General features: G+C 43.6%; 1 protein-coding gene across 1 annotated transcript in view; it reads right to left on the bottom strand.

Annotated features, from left to right (window-relative positions):
* OCSTAMP (osteoclast stimulatory transmembrane protein) overlaps positions 1–21,362 on the bottom strand; it is a 77,151-nt gene extending 55,789 nt beyond the window's left edge. The window contains exons 1-2 of the mRNA XM_073582519.1: positions 20,747–21,362; positions 20,480–20,588 (exon numbers count right to left, since the gene is read on the bottom strand). Of these exons, the coding sequence (XP_073438620.1) occupies positions 20,480–20,588; positions 20,747–21,362 (725 nt within the window). The remainder of the gene's footprint in view (positions 1–20,479; positions 20,589–20,746) is intronic.
* Between the last annotated feature and the right edge of the window lie 467 nt (positions 21,363–21,829).

Below are 21,829 nucleotides of genomic sequence, written 5' to 3'. Positions count from 1 at the left end.
CAAACACAATTTCAGGGTAATTCAAACAAGATAGTAAAATTAATTTGTAAACATGATCAGATCACCTCTTCAAGTTAACTAGGTGGCATAAACTTACTCAAGTGCTAAAGTGCATGTGCTTAGGACTAAAGAAAACCCAAAATAGGTGGGGGGGGCATCAAGATTTTTAGTGATGCTTCGGAATTCTATCCTATGAAAGGCCACTAAGGCTACTAAGATCACTATATTATCATTTCAATATTTCATTTTTTATGTCTATAGCAAAGCATATTCTAGAACAAGAATTCTGACAAAGGCATCTACAGAACAAAAACTATTAGAATATACCTACAAATAAGCTGCAGTGAGGGAAGATGTGTGTGAAGCTCCAGCCTTCTAGCCTTTATGCACGCATTTCTCCTTGCTTCTTCGATGGGCATGGGAAGCAGGACAAAACGCGCGCATCGGGGCTAGAAGGCAGCAGGCCCTGTTTTGCCTAATTTTGGGTTGCAGGCACCAGGCCCCTTTTCCTAATCCAGTTCATTTGGGCTAATACTGTGTTTCAGTCAGGACTCAGGACATCACGTTTGCTAATCAAAATCGTTTTGGCTAATATTGAGTTGCAGGCACCAGGCCCCATTTTCTAACCCAAATAGTTTTTGCTAATACTGTGTTGCAGTCAGGACTCAGGAGGTCACATTGAGGGTGTGTGCACACACTGCAGATTGGGGTGCGGGTTCATCCGCACGGATTTTGTAAAATCCGCAGGTGAAACCGCAGGTCAAAAGACCTGCGGTTTTACCTGCGGATTGCTCTGCGGTTTTTCATCTCCTCAATAGAGGAGATGGCAAACCGCAGCAGAATCCGCAGAAAGAAATGACATGTCAGTTCTTTCTGCGGTTTGAAATCCGCAGATAATCCGCGCGGAAAATTCCGCACCGTCTGCACTGCGGATTTTGATTCCCATAGGGAATCATGGTACTGTACACTGCAGCAAAAACTGGTGCGGGTACGCAGCGACCAAATCCGCTGCGGAACCGCAGCAAAATCCGCAGCGTGTGCACACACCCTGAATAATTAAAATCATTTTGGTTAATGTTGAGGTGCAGGCAGATGTCCGTACTAATATTGGTGTGTAGGCACCAGACCCCATTTCCTAATCCAAAACATTTGGACTAATACTGTGTTTCAGTCAGGACTCAGGAGGTCACATTTAATAATCAAAATCACTTGTACTAATATTGGGGTGCAGGCACCAGGCCCCTAATTCAAATAGTTTTTGCTAATACTGTGCTGCAGTCAGGACTCAGGAGGTCACATTTACTAATCAAAATCATTTTGGCTAATATTGAGGTGCAGGCAGGTGCCCAGATTTACAATCAAAATTGTTTGTGCTAATGTTTGTCATGATCTCCGTGCGGGTTTGACTCGGACATGTGGGGTTAATGTCTGGAACCAGTGCTGATGACTGGCACGTCTGAGGTTAAAGGTTATGATCCCAGTGCAGGCTTACCTGCACACCTGGGGCTCATTATTGTAGCCTCTCCCTGGTTCTGGGAAGGCTTCTTATGGCCTCAGGAAGCTCCTATCCCCGTCAGTTATACTTTCACCCTTGGCAGAGTGTGTTGACCCCTGAGTGTGTTTGTGCTGTGTTCTTGTTTGCCTGATAACTTGGTGTATGACTCGGCCTGTTCTCTGGATACTGCTTGTTGGATTCTGCTTGGTACCTTCTATGTCTGTTTGGCTTTGACCACTGCCTGTTCCCGACTATCCGTTCTGTCTCATCCCTGGTACTTTACTGTTATCTCTGTGTATGACCCGGTTTGTCTGACTTTCAGTATTCCTGTTTAGTATTTTGCCTATCTCTGGCAGCAGGATGCTAAGCCCCACCCCCTTGCAGTCACATGACCGTAGGTCCTTCACTGCTCACTGACTCAGGTTCTCCAGGTCCTGTTTGCCTGAACTATCTGGCCGTGTCTAACCACGGGCCCCTCTGCAGTGTGGGTGAGTCCTTGCTCAGCGGTGACTGCACACCGACCCTAACAGGACCGTGACAATATTAGGGTGCAGGCACCAAGCCCCATTTCCTAATCCAAATCGTTTGGGCTAACAATGTCAGGACTGCAAATTTCATAATCCAAATTGTGTGGGATAATAGCCTGATTGAGGCACCATTTCTCATTTCATAATCCAAACCGTTTGGGATAATAGTCTGGCGCAGGCACGAGGCCTCATTTCATAATCAAAATTTTTTGCACTAATTCTGTGGGCCCGCCACCAGTCCACATTTCAAAACATACTGTACATCTTTTGTGCTAATTCTGTGGTCTAGCCACACTATATCAGCCAATAAATACTGAATATTTATTTAGTGACAGGTGACTGACAGGTCTGGGCCTAGAGTTGTGAAACTCCTGGTTAAAAGAAGGGAAGGGTACTTCCAACAACATGAGTGGGGAAAAAGCAAGGTGTGGTGGAAGGGGGAATAGGCTTGGTGTTCGAGGTGTACGTGGGGTAGGTAATAATGCTATTCAAAGCTCTACTGAACAAACACTGGCTCGTCCTATTCAAAGACAACTGACAACTTGTTACTGGATGGGCTACTCCACTCCCTTTCTTTGGCAGCCGCACAGCAGCATGTCTTGTAGATGAGGGCCTGAAAGAGCATGAGCTACAGTGGATGGCAAGTGCTGCATCAAGTGGCCTCTTCTCCTCTTCCTCCACCTTAACTTCACACACAGTACAGTCTTAAGAGGTAGAATCAGAACTACCCATGTTTCTCCCCGCGTACAACACTTCAACCTCCCAACTGACCAAGAGTACAAATTGTATAATTGTGCAGCATGGATGCTTGGGGCAGGGTCTGGGACAAGGCTTGAACCAGCATTTCTAGCTTAAATTTTGATCAGTAACAGATGGATGAGTGACAGGTGTAGTCCTGGTGTTCTGAGAGCCTTTACAAATTCAGGCACCAAAGACAGTTAGGTCCATATATATGGACAGAGACAACATTTTTCTAATTTTGGTTCTAGACATTACCACAATGAATTTTAAGCAAAACAATTCAGATGCAGTTGAAGTTCAGACTTTCAGCTTTCATTTGAGGGTATCCACATTAAAATTGTATGAAGGGTTTAGGATTTTCAGCTCCTTAACATGTGCCACCCTGTTTTTAAAGAGACCAAAAGTAATTGGACAGATTAAATAATTGTAAATCAAATGTTCATTTCTAGTACTTGGTTGAAAACCCTTTGTTGGCAATGACTGCCTGAAGTCTTGAACTCATGGATGTCATGATCCCAGTGCGGGTTGGACCCGCTCGCTTGGGGTTAATGTCTGGAACCAGTGCTGGTGGACCTGCACTTCTGGGGTTAAATGTTATGATTAACCAAAAAAATGTCCACAGGACCAGGGAAGAAATATCAAAAGTACCTCTCTATCTGGACAACTCACATGTAATGAATGAGTCACCGTAGGAGGCAAAAACAGCAATACTAGCTAAGTTCAGAAAACCAGAGAAGTTGGCAGCTATCGGATTGTAGACCCCTGATCCTATTAACAACAACTAGCAGTAGCCGTGGGGGGTTCCTACAGTGTTCTAGACCCCTCAATCACAGCCGGAGAACTAAATAGCCTAAAGACAGAAAGGGAAATCTAAACTGCCCCAGAGCAGACCCCAAAGCAATAGGCAGCCCCCAACATATAATGACGGTGAAGCAAGATGAAAAAACACTCACACAGATAGAAAGATAGGCTGAGCAAATTATGGGGCCCAAGCTAACTAAATAGGACAGGGTAGAAAAGCTGCTGTCTGCAATCCGCCAAAACCCTATCAAAACAAGAGCCAACAGGCTGATAGGGAAGAAAGCCCTGAAGATGCTAGGCTTCAAAAAGACTATATCAGTAGTCAGGTATTTTCTGAAGACAGCGCAAAAAAGAATTCAGCTCACCCCAGCAGGGAATGGCAGAAATCCAGAAAAACAAGGAAAAACAAAACCAAAACACAAATGCAAAAAGCAGAGCAGAAAACTTAGTTTTTGAGGAGCAGGAATCAGACTGGTCTCCTAGAATCCCTCAGAGAGATCACCAGCAAGGCAGACGGGCGTCAGCTTCCTTATATCCAGTCAGCAATTCCCGTCACCCAGTCATCATCATCCAGCTCAGGTGCTTGGTAATCAGCCTCACCACCTTCCTTCACCAGAAGAGGGAGTTCATCAGACCTCAATGGTGAAGGGGAAAATGAACTCACAACAGTACCTACCCCTTGAGGAGGGGTCACCGAACCCTCATTCATGCCACCAGGGCGATCAGGGTGAGCCTCATGAAAGGCACGCACCAATCTTTTGGCATGAATATCAGAGGCAGAGACCCAGGAATTATCCTCCTGACCATAACCCTTCCACTTAACCAAATACTGGAGTCTCCATCTAGCCAGACGGGAATCCAGTATCTTCTCTACCTCATATTCCATGTTACCTTCAACAAATACAGGGTCCGGAGGTGCCACCCCAGGAACTACTGGTTCAACAAACCTCTTCAACAAGGACTTATGAAACACATTATGGATTTTAAATGTGACAGGAAGAGCCAAACGAAAAGAGACCGGATTAATAATCTCCAAAATCTTGTAAGGTCCAATAAATCTAGGCTTAAACTTAGGAGAAGCCACCTTCATAGCGATATTTTTTGATGATAACCAAACCATATCACCAACCTTAAACTGGGGACCAATGGTCCTATGTCAGTTGGAAAACCGCTGGGCCTTTTCCTGGGAGAGAGATAACTTATCCACCACTTGGTCCAGATCTGGTGCATTCTCTCCACCACAGTGTCAACACCTGGGCAGGCAGAAGGCTCCACCTGCCCTGAAGAAAATCGAGGATGAAACCCAAAGTTACAAAAAAAAGGTGACATCAAAGTGGCAGAACTAGCTCTATTATTTAAAGCAAATTCGGCCAAGGGCAAAAATGAAACCCAATCATCCTGATCAGCGGAAATAAAACATCTCAAATACGACTCCAAGGTCTGGTTTGTTCTCTCCGTCTGCCCATTGGTCTGAGGGTGAAAAGCAGAGGAGAAGGACAACTGAATTCCCAGCTTGGAACAAAAAGTCCTCCAAAATCTAGACACAAACTGAACTCCTCTGTCAGATACAATGTTCTCAGGAATCCCGTGCAAGCGAACCACCTGTTGCAAAAACAGGGGCACCAACTCAGAGGAAGATGGCAACTTAGGGAGTGGTACAAGATGAACCATCTTAGAGAACCTATCACAAATCACCCAAATAACAGTCATTCTCTGAGAGACAAGCATATCAGAGATGAAATCCATTGAAATATGGGTCCATGGCCTCCTGGGGACTGGCAAAGGCATCAACAACCCACTAGAGCGAGAACAAGGTTTAGACCGGGAGCAAATACCACAGGACTGCATAAAATTCCTGACATCACGAGACAAGGCGGGCCACCAAAAAGACCGACTCACCAGATCTCTAGTACCAAAAATTCCTGGATGACCAGCCAATGCAGAGCAATGAACTTCAGACATCACTCTCTTCTTCCACTGGTCAGGAACATACAACTTTCCACTGGGACAACGTTCAGTTTTGTCCTCCTGGAACTCTTCCAGAGCACGTCTCAAATCGGGCGAGATGGCAGAAAGAACTACCCCTTCGCCTAAGATGGTAGCAGGCTTGGTCACCACAGGAGGATCAGCAAAGAAGCTCCTAGAGAGAGTGTCAGCCTTGACATTCTTAGTGCCAGGATGAAAAGAGACCACAAAATCAAAACGTGTAAAAAACAAGGCCCACCTAGCCTGTCTAGGGTTCAAGCGTTTGGCCGACTCCAGGTAAATCAAATTCTTGTGGTCAGTGAGGACCACGACTTGATGTTTAGCTCCCTCCAACCAATGTCTCCACTCCTCAAATGCCCATTTCATGGCTAACAGTTCCCGATTCCCCACATCATAGTTACGTTCAGATGGAGAGAACTTTCGGGAAAAGAAAGCACAGGGATTCATTTTAGATGTTACAGGATCCTTTTGGGACAAAACAGCTCCTGCACCAATCTCAGAAGCGTCCACCTCTACCTGGAACGGGAGTGAGAGATCAGGTTGCCGCAAAACCGGGGCAGAAGTGAATCTTCGCTTCAGCTCCTGAAAGGAAGAAACAGCCTCCGGAGACCAATTCAACACATCAGCACCCTTCTTAGTCAGATCAGTCAATGGCTTGGCAATACTAGAAAATTTTGCTATAAATTTCCGATAAAAATTAGCAAAACCCAAAAACTTCTGGAGGGCCTTCAAAGAAGTGGGCTGAACCCAATCATAAATAGCCTGTACCTTGGCCGGGTCCATTTCAATAGTTGACGGAGACAAAATAAATCCCAAAAATGAAATCCTCTGTACCCCAAAAAGGCATTTCGATCCTTTGACATACAGGGAATTCTCCCTCAAGATCCGAAACACAGTCCGAACATGTTCCACATGAGAATCCCAATCCTTGGAGAAGATCAAAATATCATCCAGATAGATAATCAAAAATTTATCCACAAAGTCTCGGAAAATGTCGTTCATGAAGCACTGGAAGACAGAAGGGGCATTAGTGAGCCCAAAAGGCATCACCAGGTACTCAAAATGTCCCTCCGGAGTATTAAACGCCGTCTTCCATTCATCCCCATGCTTAATGCAAATAAGATTATACGCCCCCCTGAGGTCAAGCTTGGTAAACCAGCAAGCACCTTTAACTCTGGAGAATAGATCCGAAATCAGGGGTAACGGATACTGATATTTAATAGTAATTTTGTTGAGGGCACGATAATCAATACAAGGCCTTAATGAACCATCCTTTTTGGCCACGAAAAAAAAACCAGCACCTAAGGGTGAAGAGGATGGTCTAATATGACCCTTCTCCAATGCCTCCTTAATATAGGATCGCATAGCCTCGTGCTCGGGTACAGATAAATTGAAGAGCCCACCCTTGGGAAAGTTACACCCCGGGCTCAGTTCAATTGCACAGTCATAACTCCTATGAGGAGGCAAAGACGCAGACTCATTCTCACTAAATACATCATAAAAGTCCACCAAATAGTCCGGAACATCATGCGACTGAGGAGAGGTGGAAAAAACCGGCGCCTCACTAAGGGCAGACCGACAACCCCAACTCACCACAGACACAGATTTCCAATCCAAAACTAGATTATGAATTTGCAACCAGGGAAACCCCAGAACAATGGTATCATGCAAATTATGCAACACCAAAAATCTGCAATTTTCTTGATGGTCTGGGGCGACCCGCATTACCACCTGGGTCCAAAACTGAGGTTTATTTTTCGCCAAAGGAGTAGCATCAATCCCCTCAAAGGGATAGGCGTCCGCAGAGGTGTCAACAGAAATCCACAACGTTTAGCAAAATTCAAGTCCATTAGGTTCAGGGCTGCTCCCGAATCCATAAAAGCCTTGGCGGAAAATGTGGACAGGGAGCAGATCAGAGTAATTGCCAGAAGAAACTTAGGTTGAACACCACCCACAGAAAACGTGTGTGCAAAACGTTTCTCTCATTTAGGATAGACAGAAATAATATGCGAGGCATCTCCACAAAAAAAACACAGCTTATTATGCCTTCTGAACTCCTGACGTTGCTCCCTGGACAAAACTCTATCACATTGCATAGGTTCAGACACTTGTTCAACAGGTGGCAACCCCTCTCGTGCAGTCCTGCGTTCACGTAAACGCCGATCAACCTGAATGGCTAATGACATAGAATCGTCAAGACCAGAGGGAACAGGAAATCCCACCATAGTATATTTTACGGCTTCTGACAAACCCTTTCGAAAGAGAGCAGCCAAGGCATTATCATTCCAGGTAGTAAGGACCGCCCACTTTTGGAATTTTTGACAGTACAATTCTGCAGAATCTCGACCCTGGCTCAATGCCAACAGGGTCTTTTCAGCCTGATCAATAGCATTAGGTTCGTCATACAACAACCCCAAGGCTTGAAAAAATGCATTCACATTAGTCAGAATAGGATCATCTGGTTTCAAAGAAAACGCCCAATCCTGGGGATCGCCACGCAGCAAAGAGATGACAATTTTAACCTGCTGCACGGAGCTCCCTGACGAGTTAGGCTTCAAGGCAAAAAATAATTTACAATTATTTTTGAAATTCAAAAGTTTAGACCGATCCCAAAAAACAAATCAGGAGTAGCGATCTTTGGTTCAGCAGCATGTGAATGAGCAAGGTAGGCGGAAATGCCCCGCACTTCCGCAGCGAGCTGCTCCACACGATCAGACTATTGCTTTATCTCCATTGAGAGAAAAAAAAATTCCCCCTACGGCCTTAGAGATATAGAGGAAAAAATATACACACTTTTTTTTTTTTTTTTTTTTACAATTCTTTCCTGCTATTGAGTATCCTAGGATCTGCGGCATGGCTGGTGATTCTGTTATGAATGAGTCACCGTAGGAGGCAAAAACAGCAATACTACCTAAGTCCAGAAAACCAGAGAAGTTGGCAGCTATCGGATTGCAGACCCCTGAACCTATCAACAACAACTAGCAGTAGCCGTGGGGGGTTCCTACGGTGCCCTAGACCCCTCGATCACAGCCGGAGAACTAAATAGCCTAAAGACAGAAAGGGAAATCTAAACTGCCCCAGAGCAGACCCCAAAGCAATAGGCAGTCCCACAACATATAATGACGGTGAAGCAAGATGGAAAAACACTCACACAGATAGAAAGATAGGCTGAGCAAATTATGGGGCCCAAGCTAACTAAATAGGACAGGATAGAAAAGCTGCTGTCTGCAATTCGCCAAAACCCTATCAAAACAAGAGCCAACAGGCTGATAGGGAAAAAATCCCTGAAGACGCTAGTCTTCAAAAAGACTATATCAGTACTCAGGTATTTTCTGAAGACAGAGCAAAAAGGAATTCAGCTCACCCCAGCAGGGAATGGCAGAAATCCAGAAAAACAAGGAAAAACAAAACCAAAACACAAATGCAAAAAGCAGAGCAGAAAACTTAGCTTTTGAGGAGCAGGAATCAGACTGGTCTCCTAGAATGCCTCAGAGAGATCACCAGCAAGGCAGACGGACGTCGGCTGCCTTATATCCAGTCAGCAATTCCCGTCACCCAGTCATCATCATCCAGCTCAGGTGCTTGGTAATCAGCCTCACTACCTTCCTTCACAAGAAGAGGGAGTTCATCAGACCTCAATGGTGAAGGGGAAAATGAACTCACAACATCACATCCATGAATTGGCTGGTTCCTTATTGTGCCTCCTGATGAACCGTGTGGATGGTGAAACGCGTCGAGCTGGAAGCTAAGTTTCGGTTAACCCCCAGCTGTTTCTATAATTTTTTTTTTGTTTGGCAATAGGTATCATCCATTGCCTTCTATGGGAACCAATATGGATATAATTCTGATGTTCCTTTATTGAACCACGCTATTTTTTTTTACCTCTTGTCTGTGCTTGTCTGATTTTACTGCAGAGAGTTTTTTTTTTGCTTTATTTGATAATGCATATGGAATCTATGTTTTCTGTAGTCTATTAATACCCAAAAAGACAAGATTGCCACTATCTACTGGTAGCTTATGGAATCTATATTTTCTGTGGTCTATTAATACCCAAAAAGACAAGACTTGCTACTATCTATTGGTTATACAAGAGGTTTCTCTATGTTTTCTCTATGTTTACATGTAATATCCTGTCTTTTATATATTGTACATTAATAGCCTGTGTATTATATTAAGCACTATCTTTCATCTCTTTTATTTGCTTATTGTTTTCCCACCTGTAGTTTATAAGGGTCATTTAGGGCGAGTCTGGGACAGCCGCCGCGGAGTGGGGGCTCCAAATCGTATCTTTTAGGGTGCCAACCTCCACTGTCAGGAAGGGATAGCAGGCTAGTGTAGGGCTATCGCAGGTTATTATTGTACAGAGTTTGTTAATTGTGTTATTGCACTAGGGGGGTGTTTTGTACCTCAAATTATTAAAGTTTCATATTTTTAAAGGGATTATATGATTGCACGTTAAATGTTATGATCTCAGTGCAGGCTCTTACCTGCACACCTGGGGCTTATTAGTGTGGCCTCACCTTGGTTCTGGAAAAGTTTTTTATAGCCTCAGGAAGCTCCAATCCCCGTCAGTTATATCTTCGCCCTTGGCAGAGTGTGTTGACCCCTGAGTGTTTGTGCTGTGTTCTTGTTTGCCTGATACTTTGGTTTCGACTCGGTCTGTTCTCTGGATACTGTTTTTTGGATTCTGCTTGGTACCTTCTATGTCTGTTTGGCTTTGACCGCTACCTGGCCCCGACTATCCGTTCTGTCTCATCCCTGGTACTGTACTGCTATCTCTGTGTATGACCCCTGTTTGTCTGACCTGAGCATTCCTGTAGTTGTGTCCTGCCGATCTCTGGCAGCAGGACGCTAAGCCCCACCCCTTGCAGTCACATGACTGTAGGTCCTTCACTGCTTGCTAACTTCAGTGTCTCCAGGTCCTGTTTGCCTGAGCTTCCCGGCCGTATCTGACCCTCGGGCCCCCCTGCAGTGTGGGTGAGTCCCTGCTCAGTAGTGGCTGCACGCCGGCGCTGACAGGACCGTGACAATGGACATCACCAGACGCAGTGTTTCCTCCTTTTTGATGCTTTGCCAGGCCTTCACTGCGGTGGATTTCAGTTGCTGATTGTTTGTGGGCCTTTCTGTCTGAAGTTTAGTCTTTAACAAGTGAAATGCATACTCAATTGGGTTGAGATCAGGTGACTGACATGGCCATTCAAGAATATTCCACTTCTTTGCTTTAATAACCTCCTGGGTTGCTTTGGCTTTATGTTTTGGGTCATTGTCCATCTGTAGTATTAAACGACGACCAGTTTGGCTGCATTTGGCTGGATCTGAGCACACAGTATGACTCTGAATACCTCAGAATTCATTCGGCTGCTTCTGTCCTGTGTCACATCATCAATAAACACTAGTGACCCAGTGCCACTGGCAGCCATGCATGCCCAAGCCATCACACTGCCTCCGCCGTGTTTTACAGATGATGTGGTATGCTTTGGATCATAAGCTGTACCATGCCTTCGCCATACTTTTCTCTTTCCATCATTCTGGTAGAGGTTGATCTTGGTTTCATCTGTCCAAAGAATGTTCTTCCAGAACTGTGCTGACTTTTTTAGATGTTTTTTAGCAAAGTCCAGTCTAGCCTTTTTATTCTTGATGCTTAGTGGCTTGCACCGTGCAGTGAACCCTCTGTATTTACTTTCATGCAATCTTCTCTTTATGGTAGATTTGGATATTGATACGCCTACCTCCTGGAGAGTGTTGTTCACTTGGTTGCCTGTTGTGAAGGGGTTTCTCTTCACCATGGAGATTATTCTGCGATCATCCACCACTGTTTTCTTCTGAGGGCGCCCAGGTCTTTTTGCATTGATGAGTTCACCAGTGCTTTCTTTCTTTCTCAGGATGTACCAAACTGTAGATTTTGCCACTCCTAATGTTGTAGCAATTTCTCGGATGGGTTTTTTCTGTTTTTGCAGCTTAAGGATGGCTTGTTTCACCTGCATGGAGAGCTCCTTTGACCGCATGTTTCCTTCACAGCAAAACCTTCCAAATGCAAGCACCACACCTCAAATCAACTCCAGGCCTTTTATCTGCTTAACTGAGAATGACATAACGAAGGGATTGCCCACACCTGTCCATGAAATAACCTTGGAGTCAATTGTCCAATTACTTTTGGTCCCGTTAAAAACAGGGTGGCACATGTTAAGGAGATGAACTCCTAAACCCTTCATCCAATTTGAATGTGGATACCCTCAAATGAAAGCTGAAAGTCTGAACTTCAACTGCATCTGAATTGTTTTGTTTAAAATTCATTGTGGTAATGTCTAGAACCAAAATTAGAAAAATGTTGTCTCTGTCCAAATATATATGGATCTAACTGTACATCAAGGAGATCCAACTTGGAGTCCAAACATTTCCAAAAATTAGGGGCAGATACCACTATAGTGTCATCAATTTCCCCAGAGTAGAAATAGTATAATGGGCCTCTGACACCTCCTCCACTACAGGCAGCCCACCAGATGGAGACTTGACAGGCGAGCTCAGGCCACTCTTCCATTTTTGAAGACCAAAGTGCAAAAGGGTACAAATTCGCCCTGATGGCATTGATATCGAGCTTGAGATACTCCTGCACCATCCTCTGCAGCAGGGGTGGGCACTTAATTTTTCCAAGGGGCCACATGAGAGACCGTGACTGTTGTGGAGGGCAGAACCAATAGCTTGAAATTAATTCTACTCACAATTAATATTAATAAATTGATATTATCACTTAATATTGAGCAGAATTAACTATGATGACACCCCCTATATATCTTTGAACCCAAGTACAGCCCCTTCTGTAGATCGTAAGAACCCCCCACAGCCCCTTATATACAGCATGAGCTTCGCACAGCCTCCCCATAAACAGCATGAGCGTCGCACAGCCTTCCCATATACAGCATGAGCCCAATACAGCCTCCCTATATACTGCATGAGCCCCACATAGCCTCCCTATATACTGCATGAGCCCCACACAGCCTCCCTATATACTGCTTGAGCCCCACACAGCCTCCCTACATATTGCATGAGCCCCACACTGCCTTCCCATATATTGCATGAGGCCCCCATAGCCTCAGCGCGTGCTGCCTGTCACCCCCATAGCCTCCCCATGTGCTGTATGTCACCCCCATAGATTCCCCATGTGCTGCCTGTCACCCCCATAGAATCCATAGAATCCCCATGTGCTGTCTGTCACCCCATAGAATCCCCATGTGCTGTCTGTCACCCTCATAGAATCCCCATGTGCTGTCTGTCACCCCTATAGAATCCCATGTTCATACACACAAAAAAAATATACTCACCTCAGTCCCGTTCCTTGGCGCTCTGCTCTTTTCCCTGCCTCCGGTGCGCTGACTCTCCGGTGGTACACAGCTGATGCCATGAGATGACGTCATTGCGTCAGCTATTTAACAAGCTGATTGATGGAGGAAGTGGCCGGAGGCCCCTCCTCCGCCAATGCTGACTGCACCTAGGGAGACAATGAAGGGAGCCAGCGGACGGGAATGGTGCGGCCCGCGGACCTCTGGTTTCCAGCCCCATGGCTGTCTCGGTCCGTGGGCCGGATGTCGCCCACAGGTCGCACTTTGCCCAGGTCTGCTCTGCAGTCATTCACAACGTGTCAGACTTGTACTCTGTTCTGATGGCGCACATGCTGGCCTAAAAAAATGTATGAAATGGCTCACAGAAATTGCTTATTATGTCACTTACACTGCTGCTGCTAAAGTTTTTGTGTTGACAACTCGATGTTCCCAGGGTTGGAAGTCTATAACTGTGATGCACGTTGTTTGCCTGACTACTATCGGTCAGGGAAAACCACTCTTAAGATTGTCTACAAGCATGTTTCGATACTCCAGCATGCGTGCGTCCCTTTCCAGAGGGAAGCATTTGGCAAAATTTTCTCTTTTACTGTGACAACAGTACAGAATGGGAGGAATAGGGCTAAGCAACAGCACATGTGAAAAAGACATGGGTATACTAATAAATCACAGACTGAATATGAGTCAACAGTGTGATGCAGCAGCAAAAAAGGCAAATGCAATTCTAGGATGTATTAACAGAAGCATACAGTCTAGATCACGTGAAGTCATTATTGCCCTCTTCTCCTCTTTGGTCAGACCTCATCTGGAATACTGTGATCAGTTTTGGGAATCACATTTTAAAAAATACATCAACAAACTGGAGCATGTTCAGAAAAGCACGACCAGAAAAGGTTGCAGGTTTTGGAAATGTTTAGCTTGCAAAAGAGAAAACTGAGAGGAGACTTAATAGCTGTCTACAAATATCTTAATGGCTGTCACATTGTAGAAGGATCATCTTTATTCTCATTTGCAGAAGGAAAGACTAGAAGCAATGGGATGAAACTGAAGGGGAGGACACACAGATTAGATATTAGAAAATACTTTTTGACAGTTAGACTGATCAATGAATGGGACAGGCTGCCACGAGAGGTGGTGAGCTCTCCTTCAATTGAAGTCTTCAAACAGAGGCTGGACAGACATCTGTCTGGAATGATTTAGTGAATCCTGCTTTGAGCAGGGGGTTGGACCAGACAGCCCAGGAGGTCCCTTCCAACTCTACAATTCTAGGATTCTATAACAACCCAGTAGTCCGCAATATTTCTAATCCTAACAATACGGGCATCATGTTGCAGATAGTGCAGCAAGAAGGGGTGCTTCCATAAGGTCCAAGTCCATGGTGTCTTGATGGCAGTGTAGCACTCAAGCTTGCTTCCTACGTCCCCTCCTGCCAACCACCGACAACTGAGAGGGGATCATTATCCTCTTCACCTCCTGACTGGTCCGCACCCATCACTTCTTCCTCCTCAACCTCCTCCCTTTGTGTCTCGGCACCTGCACCTTCACTAATAGTTTATCTGGTACCATGACCCTCATAGATCATTGTAATCCACCCTCCCATGGTACGCCCTTGTGCGACGACAGTCCGGAACTTTGACATATTCTTATCACTTCTGCATCCTCTTCTTCTTCCTCCTCCCGCAGACTATTCAAAGTTTGCTCCAGCATGTAGATGACCGGAATAGTGAAGCTGACCTTGGTGTCCAGTGGTTTAGTTCATGATCCCTTGTTGTGTAGTGGATTAGTTCTCCATCCCCTGGTGTGTAGTGGTTTTGTTATCCAACCCTAGGTGTTTAGTAGTTTACTTCTCCAACCTCTGTTATCTAGTAGTTTAGTTCTCCATTCTCTGCGGTGTACTAGTTTAGTTCTCCATTCCCAAGGGCTCTGCAAGTCTTGGAGATTCCAGGACTTGTGGAGCAGACCCTTCCCTGCCTGCCCCCACAGTCACCAGAGTCATCCAGTTCCCAGTCAGCGAAATGTAATGCCCCTGGTCATGCTTGCTGGTCCAGGTGTCAGTGATCAAATGCACCCTGGCAGACATAAATTTTTTTCAAGGAACGGGTGATGTTGTCTGCAACATGCTGGTGTAGCGCAGGCACAGCTTTCTTAGATAAGTTATGGCAACTGGCCAACTGGTACTGGGGACTGCGACAGGCATCAGTTTTCAGAAAGCATCTGTATACACTAGGCAGAAAAGCAGCATTTCTGTGGCCAAAAGATTGGAGATGATGAAGTTCAAGCTCTTAGCTTTGCCATGTGTAGGCAGAAGCAAACTTTTATGTGACCACAACTTCGAGACCGAAGGCTGGCTGCTGTGCTGAGAGAGGGTGGAGTAGGGTGAAAACGACAAACTGCTGGCCTGTGAATGAGGTGCAAGAAGAGATCCTATGGTGGATTGAGAAAGATGTGATGTGTTCGGTGTCTGAGATCGGTCAAAAACAGCAGGCATGTCCACTCCCTTAACAGCTGACGGGCTGTCACTCACACCGACTGTAGCAGCTAAATAAGTGGAGGTTCTGTGACCGCAGACCTATATGAGAACACTTGCCGCGGTGACGGAGGAGGAAGAAGCAGCAGATGCAGTTGAAGGGATACCTAGTGGTTGGTGAAGCCCACTAGGCCTTTTTTTTAGGGCAGTGATATTCCCACACTAACGGATGTTGATCGCGCATGTACTGGTTCATGCATGTTGTAGTCAAACTAATTAAATTTTTGCCTCTAATGAGTCTTTTTTAACAAAGTTGGCAGACAACATGAGTTGAGTGATTCTTTCTGGTCTCAAGAAAGGCCCAGGCTGGAAACTCTTGCCACCCATGTAAACTGCAGACCCACAATAGCTGCTGACCACAGCCAAAGTTGTGGCTAAGGATGCAGTGCTTGTCTTGGTTGCATTACTCTGTGTCTGTGCGGCAAGCCACAACGTAACCGCCTTGTCTTCCTCCTCTACCTCCACTACTGAGCTGCTAAGCTGCGTGCCTCTGAGTTCACAAAAACTGGGATCTACAACCTCATTTTCATCCTCTCTGTTTTAAAACTCCTCGCCTGAGTGTCACACTCCTCCTGTTATGAATGAGTCACCGAGGAGGAAAAACAAAAACAAGCTAAGCCACAGAAAACCAGAGAGGTTGGTAACTAAGCGGATTGCAGACCCCTGATCCTATCCACACAACTAGCAGTAGCCGTGGAGCGTACCTATGATGATCCTAGACACCTCGTCACAGCCAGAGAACTAAATAAGCCTAAAGCAAGAAAAGGGGAAATCTAAATTGCCCCAGAGCAGACCCCAAAGCAATAGACAGCCCCAAACATGTATTGTCGGTGAGACAAGATGAAAACACAAACAGATAGAAAGATAGGCTGAGCAAACGATGGGACCCACACTAACTAGAAAGGACAGGAAAGGAAAGATGCTGTCTGCAATCACGCACAAAACCCTACCAAAATAGGTCCAACACTTTCTGATAACAAAACCCTGAAGTCGCTAGACTTCAATTCCCTATATCAGCACTCTGGTATATTCTGAAGACAGAGCAAAAAGAGACCAATCTGATCTGGGACAAAAAGCAAACTGGCATAAACAGAGACATAAGAATGGAAAATCAGCACAGCCCCAACAGGGGCTGGCTGACCACAAAAACTGAGTAAACCAGACCAAATCTCATGTGAAAAAATAGCAGAGCACACTTAGCTTGAGAAGGCAGGAACAGAACAGGAAACCAGAACCTCAGGGCAGGAAAAATCACCAGCACAAAATTAGGGAGTCGGCTGACTTAAATCCAGTCAGAGACTCCTGATGTCCACTCACAGTCCTCCTCCTCAGGTGGTAGGTCTCTGCCGTTTAGATCATATAAGAAAAAAATCCGGCACTCCCGAATGCAAAAAGAAGTTCCTTTTTATTTTTCACAGCTTAATAATCCACATGATGTACATTCAATAACGTTTCGGTCTCTATAATGGACCTTCTTCAGACTGAAAGTGACACAACGAAAGAAAAAAGAAAACAAAAAATCACAAAAATAAAATTAATAAAACAAAGCTGGTTCTCAAAACGCCTATCAAAATACGAATACTGTCAATGAAGACTAGATCTGCACAGGAAACCAGATTATATAAGAGTGAATCATATGCGCATCATATTTATCTAGTGGTCACAGAAATAAGAACACATAATAATCATATACACATTTTAGAGAGGTAAAGTATCCCATATGAAACAACACCAAAAATATCATACAGCATAATATAGAGAAATACAAATACAGATGGAACTCCCAATACACGGGTTACTGAAGAGATATTCCATCTAGCTATCAAATCGTCATTTAGCTAATATCATTAACGAAAGCAAGTGATAAAATGCCCAAAAGACTGACATCAGAGATCTTAAAAAAATACAGGAGAAATAAAGAAAAAAATAAAGAAAAAAATAAGGAAAAAAAAAAAAAAAAAAGGATAAATAGCTAGTAGAGCAGAAATACTCAATGACCTAGCATATGTCTAACAAGTTGAATAGTATTATTAAGGTTCAAAGTGACCCAATAAGTCACAATCATGTTGATTAATCTGAATAGACTCCACTACTTCAAAAAACAGACGCTGAACAGTCCAACTGACATCCATAGACGCAAAAAAAGTGCAAAAAAAGTAATGTAATGGTGCTTACCATGTGGAGCTGTGAGGATCGCCACGTGCAGAAAAACATGCGCTGTCAGTTGTATGCTGCCATAATAAGAAGTGCGCTACTGGCGATTGTATGCCGCCGGGATTAAATACCCGACGGCAGTGCGCACAAATGCGCACAAGTGTAAACTCACAACTGGGGAAAAGCCGAGAGTGAGGAGTGAAACGCTCCATGGAGCGCAAACCGGAAGTGCGTCATAGAGACTGCCCGCGACCGGAAGTAGTGGAACGCAGTATAGATGCGGCGGTATATTCAATGGTGACTCGTTCCTTCAATGTGGCTAATCCCTCAATGCAGTGACACTAGGTAGAAAGAAACAAATGCGCGTTATATGGCAGCAACTTATATGTAGCGTAATGTACAATGTTAATAAAAGAAAAAAAGGAAAATTAGTTTATTATCATACTCAAACAAAAGGGAGGATAGGGGAAAAGGATTAGAAGGGGAAAAAAAGGATATATAAAGAAAAAAATATAAAGTAAAAATATGCATAAAACTAGAAAAAAATTAGAAAATAACTACATAAAAAACAGACAAATAACTAAAGAAAAAATAAAAATAAAAAATATAACTATACGATGGGAATAAGAAAAAACAAAAATTAAAATTAAAAAATAACAAAATATTATAAACACCATACCCCTCCAAAGATACTTTCTAACGAGATTGCTGCTGCTGTAAAAAATGAAAAAAAAGGAAAAAAAAGGGGGGGAAGAAAAAAAGAGAGGGTTAAGAAAAGATCTCATGATATCAACCTTAAAATAAACTCATAACATCGTATTCTCTATTCAACCCTTTGGGTTCCAAAGTTTGTAACGAATGAATCCAAAAGGCCTCTCTGAGCTTTAATGATTTAACCTGATTGCCCCCTCTTCTATGTGCTGGAACGTGTTCGAGGACAAGAAACTTTAATTGGGCTATAGTATGTCCCGCATTATGGAAATGAAATGGTATGGGTAGATGATGGCGTCCACAACGTATATCTGACTTATGGTGAGAAATCCTATCCTTCACGTTCTGTGTCGTTTCACCTACATACAATTTGCCACAAGGGCATTTAATCGCATACACCACAAATTTAGAATCGCAGGTGTAGTACCCCTTGATAGGGATGTCTACACCTGTCTGTGGATGTGAAATAGAGGAACCTTTTAAGACATTAGCACATTGTGCACACTGTAGACACGGAAAGGTCCCTCTTTTCTGTGTTTGGAGAAAACTTTGCCTAGAAATTTTTAATGCAGAGCCAATATCTGCTCTAACGATCTTATCTCTCAGATTATTGGGTCTCCTAAAACATGGGAGAAAAGGGACCTGAAAATCGGGTATCTTCGGGAAACTATCCCGAAGTATAGACCAATGTTTACGGATTTTCTTGTGCAGTCTGTACATGAAAGGATGGAAAGTATGCACGAAGGGAATTCTAGAACCCATACTCAGTTTATTGCGGGAACGGTTGTCATCCCGGCATTTCTTGAGCAAATGGCGGGGATAACCCCTCTCCACAAATTTATCTTCCATACTGCTTAATCGTGTGGAACATATTAGGGGATCACTAACAATCCTTTTAACTCTATCAAACTGTGAAATGGGAATTGATTTTTTCACTGCCACTGGATGACAGCTTTGGTATAGCAACAAGTTATTCCGTTCCGTTTCCTTTGTAAACAAATCTATCAAGAGATTACCAGAGGAATCTTGTATAATCACAGTATCTAAAAAACTAATCTTAGTTTTATGGCTATTCAAGGTAAAGGTCAATTCAGGCCAAACACTATTGAGGTATATATGAAATTCCTCTAATGAGTCAAGTGATCCATGCCAAAGGCAAAATACGTCATCGATGTACCTACGCCAAAGTAAACAATGAGATTGGTAGTTATCATGTGGATATATAAATTCAGACTCAAACTGAGCCATGAAACAGTTAGCATAGGGGGGTGCCGTATGCGACCCCATAGCTGTCCCCTGTATCTGAAGATAAAAAGAATCTTCAAAAAGAATAAAATTTTCTGTCAGTACCATTCTCAATAAATCCATCAAAAAATTAATGGCATTAGGCTCAATTGTAGACCTCTCTAATAGAAGTTTAGTTGCTCTCATTCCCTTCTCATGTTGAATAGAAGTATACAAGCTGTTAACATCAAAGGTCACCAATAAGGTGCCTTCTGGTAATTGACCAAAACCCTTTATAATCTCCAGAAACGCCCCAGTGTCCAAAATAAAAGAGGGAGTGTCCTTAACTAGTGGAGTAAGTGTTCTCTCTAGAAGTTGGGACAAAGGGGATAAAATGGAGTCAGTTGATGCGACTATCTTTCTACCTGGGGGATTATAAAGCCTTTTGTGTATCTTTGGGAGTGTGTAGAAAACAGGAATAATCGGCTCTATCTTAGTTAGAAAATCTCTCATCTTCTTATCGATCGTACCTTCCCCCAATGCACGTGTCAATGTCTCCTCAACTTTATCCCGAATAGATCTTGTGGGATTATGGGGTAGTGGTAAATAAACCTCCCTATTCATAAGTTGTGATAGAATCTCGTTGCGATAAGTTGAGCGGTCCATAACGACCGTGGCTCCCCCCTTATCCGCTGGTTTGATAATTATGTCGTGATCATGGATTAGGGCTTGTAAGGCATCCCGTTCTGTCTGATTCAAATTAGAGCGGAAACTCAATTCACCCTTGGTGATCTGTTTAGTATATAATAAAACTTCCTTCTCTATCAGGGAAATAAAAGTTTCGACCGGTGGACTTGTTCTAGGTGGATTAAAGGTACTCTGTAGTCTAAGGCCCAAATCAGTAATATTTACCGGTGTTTTAACATATTCTAATCCCCTAGATGGAGTGGGTAACTGTGTACCAAAATGAGCCTTTAACCTCAGGTTCCTATAGAACCTTTGTAGATCTAGATCCAACTGGAAGGTGTTAAATTTATATGTAGGACAAAAAGACAGTCCTTTTTGTAATAAAGCTATTTGTGAGGGATCTAGAGAGTTAGAAGAAATATTCACAACCAGATTTGTTATGTTACCTGTCTTGTGCTCATTATGTGGCGATTGGTGTCTGTGGCACTGGCCCCCCCTCCTCGTCCTCTTCTTAGATTGTAACTCCTGTCTTGGCCTAAAAAAGAAGATCTGCCTGTGCCTGTTTTCTCGTTGTCCGAGCTTGAGGCTGAGGAGCCGTCTGTAAATCTGTAATTGCGATAGTTCGGACGAGAGGAGCCGGTAGAGCCCTGCCATCTATAGACTCTTTTTTGTAGGTAATCTTGTGTATCACGAATAAACTTCTGGCGTTTACGCTTCTCAGTCTCTTGTCTAAAGGTTTCTAGACTCTCCTTGGTACGGCTTGCAATATTATCAAATTCTTCCTTCGATAGTGTATCCTTAAGTTGTCTTTCAATATTAACAACCTTCTCTTGTCCACTCTTTATATCCTTGTTCAGATGTTCGAGAGTCAAGGCCATCAAATCCAGTGAGCATTTATTCAGAATCTGTTCAAATTTTTCACAGAAGTCAGTATTATTCTGAAACAGAGTGGGTCGCAGTGATACCCTAAGGCCTCTTGGTATTCGCTGTGTTCGAATATACTCTGCTATAGTTGCGCTATGTAACTCCAGACCTATAAGATGTCGAGATTCCCTCTCAAGGTCTCGCGTCTTGAATTCACTTCCAGGAATTTGTAAAAATTCACTTGATGTAGTAACCTGTGAGACTATGTCAGCTACTTCTGTCTCATTAAATGAGAAACTATTGGCAGACATCTCACAAAAATAATTTTTCTTCGAAAAACCAGTAGTAGCGGGTGCCCGTGTGTATGGTCAACTACAGTATAACAAAAAGACACGTCACTCCGATAATTAGATAAGGGGTGCTCAGAACAGGATACCAGTCCCAATAAATCATATAAGAAAAAAATCCGGCACTCCCGAATGCAAAAAGAAGTTCCTTTTTATTTTTCACAGCTTAATAATCCACATGATGTACATTCAATAACGTTTCGGTCTCTATAATGGACCTTCTTCAGACTGAAAGTGACACAACGAAAGAAAAAAGAAAACAAAAAATCACAAAAATAAAATTAATAAAACAAAGCTGGTTCTCAAAACGCCTATCAAAATACGAATACTGTCAATGAAGACTAGATCTGCACAGGAAACCAGATTATATAAGAGTGAATCATATGCGCATCATATTTATCTAGTGGTCACAGAAATAAGAACACATAATA

Source organism: Dendrobates tinctorius, unplaced genomic scaffold, assembly GCF_039654945.1.
Source record: "Dendrobates tinctorius isolate UK_male_01 unplaced genomic scaffold, ASM3965494v1 ptg000071l, whole genome shotgun sequence".
NCBI classification, from domain to species: domain Eukaryota; kingdom Metazoa; phylum Chordata; class Amphibia; order Anura; family Dendrobatidae; genus Dendrobates; species Dendrobates tinctorius.
Note: the sequence above shows the minus strand (reverse complement) of the source record. Positions and strands in the feature narration are given on the sequence as shown.